The 13,892-nt window shown below is 40.6% G+C and overlaps 1 protein-coding gene across 1 annotated transcript; it reads right to left on the reverse strand.

The window, feature by feature from the left end:
- Positions 1 to 1,953: 1,953 nt before the first annotated feature.
- On the reverse strand, positions 1,954 to 13,753 carry MMP27 (matrix metallopeptidase 27). Its single transcript, XM_053561820.1, has 10 exons — positions 13,638 to 13,753; positions 12,671 to 12,909; positions 11,314 to 11,462; positions 11,090 to 11,218; positions 7,001 to 7,162; positions 6,700 to 6,820; positions 5,419 to 5,549; positions 4,133 to 4,292; positions 3,217 to 3,320; positions 1,954 to 2,275 (listed from the first exon to the last, which is right to left on the reverse strand). Exons 1-10 carry the CDS (start codon positions 13,734 to 13,736, stop codon positions 2,034 to 2,036), a joined length of 1,536 nt encoding a protein of 511 aa, XP_053417795.1. The 5' UTR covers positions 13,737 to 13,753; the 3' UTR covers positions 1,954 to 2,033.
- Between the last annotated feature and the right edge of the window lie 139 nt (positions 13,754 to 13,892).

Consider the following 13,892-nt stretch of genomic DNA (forward strand, 5'->3'; position numbering starts at 1 on the left):
TTGAACTGTTTGTCTTCTTATTTTTGAATTATAAAGATTCTTTATGAATTCAAGATGCAAGTTCTTTATTGGACATGTTTTGAAAATATTTTTCCTGTTCGACTCTTCATTCTTTTCATGTTGTTTTTTTGAAAGCAAAAAAAATGTGTGAATGTTAATGAAATTTAATTCATTATTTTTTTATGATGAACGGTTTGTACGTCCTACTGAAAAAGTCTTTGCATAATCTAAGGTTGCAAAAATTTTTTAAATATTTTCTTCCAGGAGTTTTACAATTTTATTTTTTATTTTTTGGAGACACTCTCAAGCTGTCACCTTAGGTCATGGCGTCACAGCTCATATCAACCTTTTTTTTTGTTTTTGGCTGGGGCTGGGTTTGAACCCGCCTCCTCTGGCATATGGGACCGGTGCCCTACTCCTTGAGCCACAGGCGCCGCCCGAGTTTTACAATTTTAATTCTTTTATTCAGAGGTCTATGGCTCATTTTCTTTCTTTTTTTTTTGAGTCAGAGTTTCACTTGGTCACCCATGGTAGGTAGAGTGCTGTAGTGTCGTACCTCACAGTAACTTCAAACTCTTGGGTTCATGTGATCCTCTTGCCTCAGCCTCCCAGGTAGTTGGATTACAGACATCCACCACAATGCCCAGCTATTTTTCAGAGACAGGGGTCTCACTCTTGCTCAGGCTGGTCTGGAACTTGCGAGCTCAGGCAATCCACCTGCCTCGGCCTCCCAAGTGCTGTGATTACAGGTGTGAGGCACTGTGCCCAGCCATATGGCTCATTTTTCATTAATTTTTGTGAACAGTATGTGGTATGAGGTAAAAATTGAGGTTTATTTCTATGATGTGTCTTTGATTATGCCAGTATGATTTTTTTGAAAAACTACTGTCCGCTACATGCTAAATATTAAGTTGTACTTCTTGAAATTTACTTTCTGTTTCGAGCATGTAATAGCTGTCTGATACACTCCCTTTTCTTTGGATTCTAGGAAAATTGAACTCAATGGAAAATGGGGTGGGGGGAACAGCTGAAAGAATTTGTGAGATTTTTATATGCTTATTTTATATCAGTTGGCAGATGCTTAATATAGCCACTCATCAGAATCAATTTCAACTGACAATGTCCCATTTTCTGGATCAGAAAATTTATTAACAGCCAGGCTTTGTGGTGGACGCCTGTAGTCTCAGCTACTCGGGAGGCTGAGGCAAGAGAATCACTTAAGCCCAACGGTTTGAGGTTGCTGTGAGCTGTGATGCCACGGTACTCTACACAGGGTGACAAAGTGAGACTCTGTCTCAAGAATAAAAAAGAAAAAGGAAATTTATTAAGAGCTTTGCTAAGCGTATTTAAAGGTATAAAGAAAAACCTAACCATAAGAATTTAGAAACTCAACAAATAACTTGGTGGAACAAAGGAGAGAAATTTTCTAAGCCCAGGCTCAGGTGATGCCCATTTATCTCAAATGCAGAGAAGAAACCTGTGTGTTTCTTGTATGTGAGAACAACATGCCCCACACTTGATTTTATACTCTCTAAGGAATGGCTAAATGCATTGGTCAGTGTTTGGAAGGATAGGGGGAATGCTTCTCTCCCACTTCTGCTACTTCCTTAGTTATAGGGGATTGCCTCTAACATAACACACCCTGCATCTTCACAGGCTATCACTCTTCCCTTTTGGAGGTGGGTTCAGAACATGCCCAGGGATGAGGAATGCAGTTTATTGAGACTTTTAAACTCCAAGGGTTCAGATCAAACAGGATGCTATAGGTTTATTTAATAAATGTGTTTGGGGGTTTAGTTATAAGACATTCCTGCTTCTCTGAGTTCACAAAGCATGATTTCAGTCAAAGATTTTGTTCATATGCAATAACTTCCCGTTAAAAGAAATAGGCAGTTGAAAATGGCCATTGAATTTTTCCCCAATAGATATTCAGAACTAGGGCTGGCAATCGGATGCTCAAAAATGGTTCCCTTCTACTTTGAGGCAGAGTTTAGATTAAAAGACCTCTCCACGTTTATTTCAGGTCTATGAATTTATTGATAACTATAAATATTTTTCAGCAGATGAACAATACTGAAAATAAACAACCTTTGACTCTTCTGGTACAATATATCGACTCCTGCTGAATGCACTAGTTCCTCGGCACCAAAATCAAACGATGAGTCTAATGGTTCTTTACATTGAAACCAAGTACTGGTTCTCATTATTCGGGTAATGTTCTTTGTCTTAACATCATATTCAAATTGCTTTGATCCACGGGAGAAATAGAAAAATCCTAAAGACAGAGAACCATGATTACTTATTTTGTGTAACTACCTAAGGGTTCCATATTTTTAAATTTTATGAATGTAGAATAAAATGACATTATGGAGAACAAAGAAACTTGTGGAATTATAGAGATACAGTTTTAGTTGTTTACTGTCATGTGGGAAATCTAATTACTTTTATTTCCATGAGGAGGAAGCCAAGCTATAAGGTATGAGTTACAAGGTACTCATTATCTTTATAGCCAGACTGCCGTCTACAGCACAGAGTCTCAACTAGGGTTCAACAAAGTGTCTCGGAGACCAGGAGGAGAAAGGCCCCCACCCCTACATCTTCATTTTCTTAGATCTGTTCGATTTTTACCTACTTTAGGTTTGGGGGTTCTGGGTTATATTTCATTGAAAAAATGGACTGTATTGCCCAGAAAGAATTTTCAACTTCTGATTACTCCATGGTCTGGGTGATTGTCTTTGATGGCACAGTTGCTGGGCTGGGTACATTAGATTCCCTGAGATTCTTTTAAAACTTAAAACTCCTGGGTCTCTCCTACAATCCTACTGCTTTAGATACTCTGAAATTTGTTTCACACACCAACTCCAAGCTATCTACATTAAACTGCACTCATTAAAGTGGGAGGATCGTTGTCCTGTCCGTGGGTTTAGTCATTTTTCACACGTTCAGGGTGTCTTTTGGGAGTACTTCACATGAATGATGAGCAAAACTAATTTGGGTACTTTGTACAAGTATAGCTTTGAAATGGTGTAACAGAGTACAATTCAGGATTTTTAAATTCAGTTTCTGATAATGCATGCAGGGTTAATGTTTATTATTTCATATACTTAAGAGTAGTAAAATTACATTAAAATCAAAATATTGAAGGCTTTGTGCTGTCTTCTTTTACAGCTAATGCAATCCCTCAAGTGTCCGGATAGTTGAAGTACCAGTACTCACCTTTGTATTCGAAAGCAGCGTCCACACGGAGCCCGATTCCTGGGAAGTGTTTGATCACCCTCTGTGGGAACCCTTTCTCCATGGTTCCGGTCATCTCATCATACCTGTGGATAAGGATTTGAGGAGCTTAATGAGTCTACTGCCTGATTTAGAATCAAGCATGGACATGGGGATGAACGGGCCTAGCAGAGGAAAACTAACTCAATCAATAATATGAATTGGGTGAAGATTATATTTGGTTGAATCATTATAGTATCTTGCAAACAAGAAATGACCCGGGGCAAAGTCTACATCATTTGTTTGATGCCCTTCTGAGGAGCTGCTAAGTCACATTCAGGGCTCGGTTTGGCGCTTTCATAAATTTTAACTGGATGTGTTCGTGTCATTGACAATTTGGTTGGCATTAGCAGCTCTATTATTTTATCTTATCTGTATTTTGTAAGTGAGAGAAAAATCACTGGACTCATTGAAACATCCTTTGGTTTGGTAAAGGTCATCAGCTTCAGATTGCCTTTCATGTAATTCATCTTAAAAAGACTACAGATTCAAGTGGAAGACATTATTCTTAGTAAAGCATCACAAGAATGGAGAAGCATGAATCCTATGTACTCAATTTTGATATGAGGACAATTAATGACAATTATGGTTATGGGGGGGGAACAGAAAGAGGGAAGGAGGGAGGGGGGTGGGGCCTTGGTGTGTGTCACATTTTATGGGGGCAAGACATGATTGCAAGAGGGACTTTACTAACAATTGCAATCAGTGTAACCTGGCTTATTGTACCCTCAATGAATCCCCAACAATAATAAAAAAAAAAAAGATTACAGATTCTTTTTTTTTTGGCCTGTGTCGAAGTGATGCTACTGTGAATATTCTCCCCTAATAAAACAAAGGGGTCAATTGTCTGTGAACTTACCTCCAGCACCAAATTCCCACAAAGAAATAGGTTTTTCTTGTGTTTTTGTTACAGACAGCTGCGTCTATTTTTTTCACACGTCTTGGAAACCCAAGAGTGTGAATGGATTTGGGATAATCTGGCAAGACAGCGTATCCTCTGATCATCCAGAAGTTTTCGCCTAGAAAGAGAGGAAATAATTATCTTCTAATCTATTTCCTAGCGGGAGAAAGTTTGAAAATAATTAGATCCTTAGTTCCACTTAGCTTCAGTGCTTGGAGACTTAGTCATCTTATGCCTTCAGTTATTCTTAGCAAGTTCCTTAGCGGCTTATATTATTAATATTATACAAATATTATTAATATATGCCTGTAGTCAATTGTGTGCATACTTTCATCCATTGGTTTCATTGTATGGATTGCTCTTAATTGTCTAACTTTATCAAAACAATTAAATGTGCAATGCATATACGTATTGAGGTGCCACACGGTACCCAATAAGTATGTACAATTATTAAGTGTCCATTACAATTGTTAAAAACAAAGTCTGTTTGGACATGTTCTCCTAAATTTCAGCTCCCAAATGCTCTCAAAGGCTAGTGATCTGATGAAATCCACATAAAAAGTAGGGTTGCTAGATTAAATAAAAGATGCCAGTTAAATCAGAATTTCAAGTAAACAGGGATCAACTTTCGGTATAAATAAATATAAAATATTGCAGGAGGCATGAGAGTCCCCAAAAGTTATTTGTTGTTTATCAGAAATTCATAGCAGCCTGCATTTTTATTTACCAAATCTGGCAGCTCTGATAAAAAGGGAACATAAAAGAGAAATTGATTACTTTTGTCAGGAAAAACAGATGTATTTATTTTTTATTACCTAATTTTTTTTTTAGTTCTAAGCAATTGGGATTGTGTTTATCTTCATAGCCACAGACAATTCCTAGATAGATTCCTTATGACGGGATCCTAAAATGAGGGCAGAATCCCTGTCCGCTTGGCATAAAGAACATGGTATTCCTTATGCCAGAATAAATAGGTCAACATGAAAGTTTTGTGACAGACTGTGTTGTGATCCTTTGTTTCACCTCCAAGAAACACAGCCGACGGTGTCTTTTTCCCTGATTTATCCGCCCAAGTTTCAACCTGCTCAGCTTATTGGTGTGGGGAGGGCTTCAGTTGTTTACATTCGGCAGATTTCATGTTTCTCAATTCTCACGTATCTTACAACTTTTGTTATGACACATGTATGCACTGGCCAGTTCTGGCAACCAGAAGAAGAGGGAGGAATTGCAATGCGGAAGGTTACCTTTAAAAACCAGAATCTTGTCTTTGGGGTTCTCATATGCAGCTTGGAGATCGGCTGGCAGAGATGGCCAGAGCGAAGCTATTAATTCAAATTCAACATTGGTGATATCGTAATAGATCCTCCACAGGTGCCTGTGTTCAAGAAAAAGCTCTTTACACTTGCAGACTATCTGTTTATGTCAGTGAAAATATTGCAGCCTTAGGCCTGACTTTCATCTGACCGATTTGTATCTCCCTCCAATAATTTAAAGAATCAGCACAATTTTCTTCAGCAAATTTATGTGATTGTAAGTTTAGTTCTGCCTTTCGGACTAACACGATCATGTGTCTTTGTACCCAGGCTCCTGGCTGCTCAGCGGGGAGAACTACCATGGAAATATTATAAATAGCCCTGAGTGCTCAATGAGCTCTTTTTCTGTTTGCCAAAAAGACAACACCCAACATTCTAAGCCAACGACAAAAACATGGTCATGGCATACTACATAACTGGCACACCACGCTGCAATTTAAGTCCAAACCGTGCAGAGATCTTCCAACTTTTTAAACAGGAGGCCAATTCACTGTCCCTCAGACCATTGGAGGGCTGGACTATAGTTTAAAAAAAACTATGAACACATTCCTATGCACACTGCACATATCTTATTTTGAAGTAAAAAAACAAAATGGGAACAAATACAATCACACCACCTCATGTGTCCCACGGGCCGTAGTTTGAGGACCCCTGTTTTTGCATTGTGAGAGAAGCGACTTTGCATTATAGCAAGCACTTTACTGATGCAACATTAAAAAATGGCCAGCGGCAAGTTGATACGTGTCTAATAATTGGCTCTCCAGGTGGGAAAAAGACTTTAATCATTTGCTGATTTCCAGGGTGTAAATACTTCAACCACAGCCAGTTTCAAGCTGCCAATGTGATATGAACTGGTCTGCAAAATTTCTGAAAATTTAACCATAGGCTCCTGAAAGCAGATGGACTTTGGTCCCAGCACGGCCCTGGGGTCGGTGTATTATTTTGGCTGGGAAAGTCACAGAAAGTAGACTGTCCTTCACCTTCTTATACAATGGCCACTGTAAAAATTTCTTAGAAACATTTACAAACTAATTTATCAAACAAGTAACAAATGGATGCACACGGTAAAATAGTCAAACAGACCGAGCAGTTATAAAATGAAAAGCAAAAGCCACACATTTTCAGTATCCACCTGACTCCTTCTTTATTCTCAAATCCCTTGAAAAGAAATGTCTTCCTAGGATGTTGAGGCGTTTAGGGGAATGGGTTTACCTGCCTTTAAAGAACATTACTTCTCTGCGGAAAGTGGTGACGGCGTCAAAAGTCAAGTCAGGGTCACAGGCATGAGGCACAGGGAGTTCCTCCGGTTTGGCGGGGGCCTCAGGCAGACCTCCTTTAATAAGAAGAAAATATCCTGGTGAATTAAGAAGGCGTGAGGAAATATGCCCCCACGAGGTTCTTACCTAAGTGAATATTTGCTTCATGACAATTTTTTAAGAAGTCATTTCTCAACTTCCCTTCTGAGAAGCCTCGTGTTTAGTTCACATATATTCAGATTTGTAACTTGGCTCACCGTAGATGGATTGGATTCCATTGATATCATCCTGAGAAAGTGGGTATTTATTAGGATCCAGTGAGATATAATTTGGAAACATCAAGGCTGTTTGATCGTTGGAGTGAGAGAGCCCCAGGGAGTGACCAAATTCATGAGCAGCCACAAGAAACAAGCTGAATCCTTAATAAAAACAGGAAAAGTCTGAGTACATGAGTTGATCAAAAGGAAAATGCCTACATCTGAGATTAGCAAGAAAAGGCTTCACTGCAGATAATTCTTATAATTAAGGTGTGGTTATTTATCTGGGAAATACTTCAATACTAATACACATGGTTGTGCATCACCAAATAATGAGAACACATTCTGATAAATACATTAAGGGCATAAACATCTTAAAATGTGCTTACACAAACCTGGATGGCACAGTCTACTACACACACCGCTGTGTGGCTGCAAATCTGCACAGCATGTTACTGAGCTGAATTACTGCAGGCGATTTTCACACAATGTTAAGTATTTATGTATTTAAGTGTAGAAAAAGTATAGGAAAAATAAGGAATAAAAGATAAAAAATGGCACACCTACACAGGGATTGACCATGAACAGAGCTTGCAGGACTGGGCGCTGCTCTGGACGCGCCAGTGAGTGAGTGGGGAGTGAGGGTGAAGGCCGGGACACCGCCGTACACTGTGGTAGGTTTTAGAAATTCCGTACACTCAGGCTCCACTGAACTCATGGAAAAAAAATTTCGTCAATATAAAATCAACTTTAGCTTACTGCCACTTTTACTTTATAAGCTTAAGTATTTTCCACTTTTGACTTTTGTGATAACACTTAGCTTACTAAATTGCTGTAAGAATTGTCTTCTTTATAGTCTTATCCTATATACATTTTTCTATTTAAAAATTTTTAAATTTATTTTTACATTTTGAAATTAAAAATAAAAAGTAAGACACAAACACACACATTGGCCTAGGCCTACACAGGGTCAGGGTCATAGTGTCACTCTCCTCCGTCTCCACACTTGTCCCACTGGAGGGTCTTCAAGGGTGTAACAGGCGTGCAACTGTCATCTATGTTAACAACGCCATCTTCTCGAATGCCTCCTGACACACCTGCCTGGGGCTGTTTTACAACTGTAAAAAATAAGTGAAAAGACTACACTCTAAAATAAGGATAAAAAATCAGAGTACGTAAATGCACAGACCGGTAGCACAGTCATTTATTAAGCTTTATGCGCTGTATGTAATTGTATGTGCTATACTTTTATATGACTGGCAGGGCAGCAGGCACATTCATTCCAATGTCACCCAAACACGCACACAATGCATATGCCATGACATCACTAGCGCCATCATAATCTTAGGGAACCCTTGTCATATATGTGACCTGTTCTTGACTGCACCATTGCCGTACGGTGCTTGATTGTGACTGGCATTGGTCATACCATGGCAAAATATAACCCAGAGTAAACAAATAGCTTGCAATCAGTGTCTCGGAAACGGGTAGTACTAAAAAAAATTAGATGCCCCCGTGTGGGGCTGTCATGAGACTATACTTCTGTGATCATGCTGTCCTTGCTAATAGCTTCAGAGGTTCTCAGGTGGCTGTAGGAGAAAGCCTTGACAAGACCGTGCGTGACTCAGCTGTCCCTGCTTCTCACCAGCCTTCTGCTTCATTGCCTCGTCCCATCAAGCCGCGTCGAATCACTCACATTTCTCATCTGGGCCATGTTCTTTGTAATCTTCTTGTTCTGTCTTGTACTTCCCTCCCTCTGCCCAGAATATTCTCTCCCCAGCCCTCTTTCTCAGCAGTCCGGCTTATGCCCTAGGACTGCTCTCTGGACTTATCATGGGGCTTCCTTCAGCCTGTATGCAGGCTGAACGCACCTCTCTCGGCTTCCATAGACTGAATGCTTGATTCTGTCATAGTACATACGGGACCAAATTATCTTTTTTATCACCAAGCTGCACACCCTTTGTGTACAGGGACAGTCCTCTGTTATTCCTGGTGACTCTAAACCGTTTGGCAATCCTAGGGGCTTAGTGATGACTGCTGGGTGTCCTGGTGTTTATTCAAATGAAAAGGTTAGATGTATCTTTCATACGTGACCCTAGTGACCGTCCCAGAAGTCTTATCTGACACATTGGAATTGCTTTTTTTCTGTATGTGCTTAAACCCCTCCAACATCACCATGTGACAAGTTTGTCTTCCCTTAGGAAGCAACAGGATCAGCAGATAACTATTGTGTTTTGCTCTTAAGCAAGTTACATTAAGACTTTTGGGCTTCCTTCTCACAGGAGAGAGCCTATACATTGCAAAGAAAAAAGTAATATCTATTTTTGGAAAATTTTCTATTAAAAAAATCACAACTGAATTGAAGATTACATTTGATTGAGGGTTTATGTTTTTATAAGAAAACAAGAAGACTTTTTCCTTTAATGTCAGTTAAATAAGAGCTACACCATGCGGTGTCACCAGAAGCCCACTGACCCTTCCCCGAGGGAAGGTAACACAGTGGTCGGAAGACAGGTTTTCTTTGGAATGGTGCCACCTGCTTGCCCATCCAGAACTTGGTTGAGGGCTGGGTTTATCTCCTGCCTTGCTCAAGCAACCCTTGCCAGTTCGGGGCCCAAACCATTTGAATTTCAAAAAAATAATCCCGTCCACACAGCCCTGTTGGCAGAAGTGTTAAAGCATTATGAGTAAGAGGAATTTCTATTAAGTTTTGGACTGAAAGGGATAAAAGAATAGTGAAATCTTTGACTCATCTCTCCTCTAGACACAAAAGTAAAGCCTGGCCGAGCAAAGGAAGTAATCCTGATTTTGGAAAGTGCCAATAGCTCATGTCCACACCGCTGTTAGACCAAGATCAAAGAAACATCGGGGGTGGCGCCTGTGGCTCAAAGGAGTAGGGCGCTGGCCCCATATACTGGAGGCGGTGGGTTCAAACCCAGCCCCGGCCAAAAACTGCAAAAAGAAAGAAAGAAATATCAGGGTGTGTCTCAGCAATAGACACTTCTGGGCTGTTTGCAGGACAGCGTTATCCTACCTCCTTCATTCTCATGTCTGCATGTGATGCTAACTCAAGTTCAGCCAGGACTGACTTCTTCACCCTTCTCACCAGCACTTGGAAGAACAGTCACATCACACGTTCAGACTGAGCAGTGAGTGGGCAGCCATGGGCCACTTTTATCAGAGACTTTCAGTTTTGCAGAAACGGCAAAACTGATCCAAACAGACTATTTGAAGTTGCTTGGTAGGAATGGACTGAAGGCTTTATGACAGCCATCAGGAGAGCTGTAAGATGTGCTTTCCTGGGACACCAGACCCAAGAAGGTTGATGCCAGTGGCAGAAAAAAAAGAATGGGGAGGGCCTGAGAATCTACTGAGCCTGCTTCTCTGCTCGGTGCAAACACTATACTGTAGCAAAGTCTCTTTGTTGTTGTTGGAAAGGTATTAAAACTCTTCTAATGCTAAGCAGGCCCGTTAAAAAAATAAAATCGATGTACTTGGTTTGAAGGAATAAGTCAAATATACGAATTAGGTTGTAATTCTTTCATAGATGGGCAAGAGTTAGAAGAGGAAGTTCATGCTTGTACGTAGACCCTCTGTGGGCCACAAACCCACACGCTAGCCTTTAATTGCTAACACCAAATTACCATTTCTCTAGAGTCTTCTTTTAATCCTCAAGCAAGAGATGACTTCTCCTACCAGTGCAACACAAAACATATTCTGCCTTGTATGGTGGGTGTGTGGTCTTAACCCTTATGTATCACACAGGATCATGAACCTCTGAAGGGCTGACGCTTTTCTAGTACAGTTTTGGGGTCCACACAATACCTTGTGTGCACATAGTGGACCCCCATGCAATGTAGATGAATAATATCAGGAATGTATAAATAAATGAAGAGTGCTCTGATCATAAAAGGATTAACAACTGTTTGAGGGTTATTGTGTCTGATGTGGAACACTTATATCATAGAATATGGAAAATTGTGGGGAAGTTGGGAAGCTTAGAGGTAAAAAGCAACTAGTTACAAAGCTATTCTTTAGGGGGATTCTTTAGAATAATAAAATTTTGTTCATAAAGAAAACGAGACTCACCATCTGCATCCTTGGTCCAGTTTTCATCCTCATCAAAGTGAGTGTCACCTCCCAGACCCAGGCCAGGAGGAAAGGCATGGCCGAGGACTCCCAGGGGGCCATCAAAGTGACGAGGACACCAACCGTGGACTGACAGATCATTCATGGGAGGAAAAAAAAGATCAACTTCCTTAAATCACCAGAGATAAAAATAGCCACACTTTTCTCTCTCCTGAAAACCTTACCTCGGGTCCTAAAGGCAATCATGATGTCTGCAGCCCCCTTGGAAATCCTGGTGAATTTTAGTGGAGTAACTTTGCTCCACACTTCAAAAGCTTTTTGGATAGCCTCATCCACATCAGCTCGTGCCATATCTGGAGTATAATTCATTAGTCTTAAAAATTAATAAAAATATGTCAATTGCTGGTTATACATGCATGAATGTACACACAGACCACACAGGTCATGTCTAGCTGATCAATCACGGCCTACAGTAACTTTCAGTACGGTTTTGTCATCCTACGTTTGCATAAAATTTTATTTAAATGAAAAACTTGTGCATATGCCATATTATTGATTTTTTTCATCTAACCTATGAATCAGGGAGTAGCATACCCCTTTAACAAAGGAGGCTCAAGGAGGTAAACCGAATTCTCGAAGATCATACCTTAAGCGAGACAGCATTCATCTTTTATATGTATTTTCTCATATATAAATATGTTTCAAATTTACAGAGAGTGCCCAACAAGGTGTGCACATTTTAAGAAAGGAAAAACCTGTATTAAAATGGTAATACTTGATATATACTGATAACATTTGCTATTTCATCTATTTTATCTGGTATCTGTTACAATCGTAGATGTCAAACATGACTTGAGTATTACAAGGAGATTTATGTTCTTAAATAACTGTACCAGTCTCAGGCATGTATTAGCATTCAGAGTCTTACTCAAGAGCCACAGAGAGTTACTTGGAAAAAGATTTTTCTCTTATTTATATTCCCTATCTTGTTAAGCTCCTTTTTCATCTCAACTCTTAGGACTCCATAAGAGGGAGGAAGGAAGAACTGTCACAAAGGCTCCAGCGTAGTGGTCAACGCCATTGGCTCTGTCTCAGATTAAGGGCGTCCTTCATCCTCTTTCTGCCAATGAGCCAGTTCTTGGCATGTTTGCAGGAAACTCCATACCTCCCTTCTGAGATTGGCTGCTCACACATCTCTGACATGAACTGGTCATGCTCCAGGGGCTGCCCTGTTTTCTCTTAAGCACACGTCATCAAGCATTTACCATTAAATGGCAGTTTCTTGTCCTGACCTTATAGAAAGGTGACAGAGACAGAGATTGGAGCCTGCCTGCTGGAGCCAGTCTTTGACAGGAGTGCAGAACCCTGGCCATGGTCAATGAGCTTGGGTTTCAGCTTCTCTGTGTTTAGGGGGCAGTAACAGTCGTGCGGATAGCACAGGTCACTTGGGAGGATGGAATCAATCTATGAAGTGCCACCCATGCAGGAAGGGCTCAGTAAAGTAAAGAATTGTTATTATTCTTTGGAGAGCATAGCAATGCTCCTTTGGATTAGGCAGAAATAAGTTGCTGGAAGCATTACCTGTATGTGAGGTTGTGTTTCGTCCACCCGGGGAGCGTGTAGCCGTACTGACCCACATCCGGCACTCCACACCGGGGCGTCTTCATGATCTCGAGAGTGTTTGAGTCCAGTTTGCCAGAAACTGTCAATCCAAAAAATGCTTGCATTTCCCGAAGTTTGCTCTCCGTGAGGCTCCTGTTCCTGCTCTGAACAAGATGACTCCCTTCTAGTTCAAGAGAGTAGAACTGGTTGAGATACGCCTGACCAAAAAGACACAAAAAGGCCCAGACTGCAGGAGAGCAGATCTCCATCCCAGGACAAAACAAAATTTCCAGAAACCCTTTTTGGCAATAGAAAGGAACAAAAGGAAATAAGTAATGAGGGAAAGAAAGAAGGGAGGGGGGAAAAGAATAAAGGAAGGACCCAGAGAGGCAAGAAACAAGTCACCCCACTCCCTGAAATTTCTGAGAACTGGTTGATCTCTGAGCCATCAGAATTAGCCAAACCACACAGTTCACACAATGCCGAACCTCCACAGAAGAAAATGAAGTTTGCTGTTACTTTCATTTAAAAAAAAAAATAAATTCTGGAAGAGATAGGTCACTATCCATTTTGCAAATTTATTTCCTTTAAACAAATAGGAGAAATCAACTGACTAATATTTAAAGGGGATCTCCAGAGCAATGTATTTTCTAGATACAGGGACTAGGGGGTTCCCTGGGTTGTCCCTGGGTTGTCTTGCCAGGGTTTTATAAAGATCTCCGGGCCTTACAGGGATGTCCCCTTTTTCCTCTCACTCAATATCCCTTCCCTGGTGAGCACTGCTCAGAGTTGTAGCAGACTCTGCCTTTTTTCCTCACCCTGTCCCAGAGTTAGTCCACCCCTCACATAGTTTCTTGATGTTCAGGCTTCTAGTACAGGAATGAACTGTCTTTTTAGGTCCCAAGGGAATCATGACAGTCGTTAATAACACATATCGAGATGGTACCTGAGCCAGCTGCATGTTCTCTTCAGGTTCTATCCTTTGGTCTGAAGGAAATGCCGAAGATCTTATAAAGAAGAAAACTAGAAGTGGAAGGCTCTTCATTCCTCTTTCTCTTCGGTTGAAACCTGCTTCTTTTTGCACAGAATTTAGAAAATAATAGTGACGACGTGGCATGAATGGGCTTTTGCCATCACTTAATTAGTAACAGGAAAGGACACTTGCCATAGAGAGTGTGTCATCGTTTGCTTTTTTTTCTTA

This window comes from Nycticebus coucang, chromosome 14, assembly GCF_027406575.1.
Source record: "Nycticebus coucang isolate mNycCou1 chromosome 14, mNycCou1.pri, whole genome shotgun sequence".
Classification (NCBI taxonomy): Eukaryota; Metazoa; Chordata; class Mammalia; order Primates; family Lorisidae; genus Nycticebus; species Nycticebus coucang.

What these genes read in the sequence shown, in the direction of transcription:
- MMP27 (XM_053561820.1), bottom strand. Translation starts at nt 13,736, where the DNA reads ATGAAGAGCCTTCCACTTCTAGTTTTCTTCTTTATAAGATCTTCGGCA. An exon ending in TGGAATCCAATCCATCTACG is followed by an intron (nt 6,821 to 7,000) that starts GTGAGCCAAGTT and finishes TTCTTATTAAAG; the next exon opens with GAGGTCTGCCTGAGGCCCCC. An exon ending in GTGGGAATTTGGTGCTGGAG is followed by an intron (nt 3,321 to 4,132) that starts GTAAGTTCACAG and finishes CCTTATCCACAG; the next exon opens with GTATGATGAGATGACCGGAA.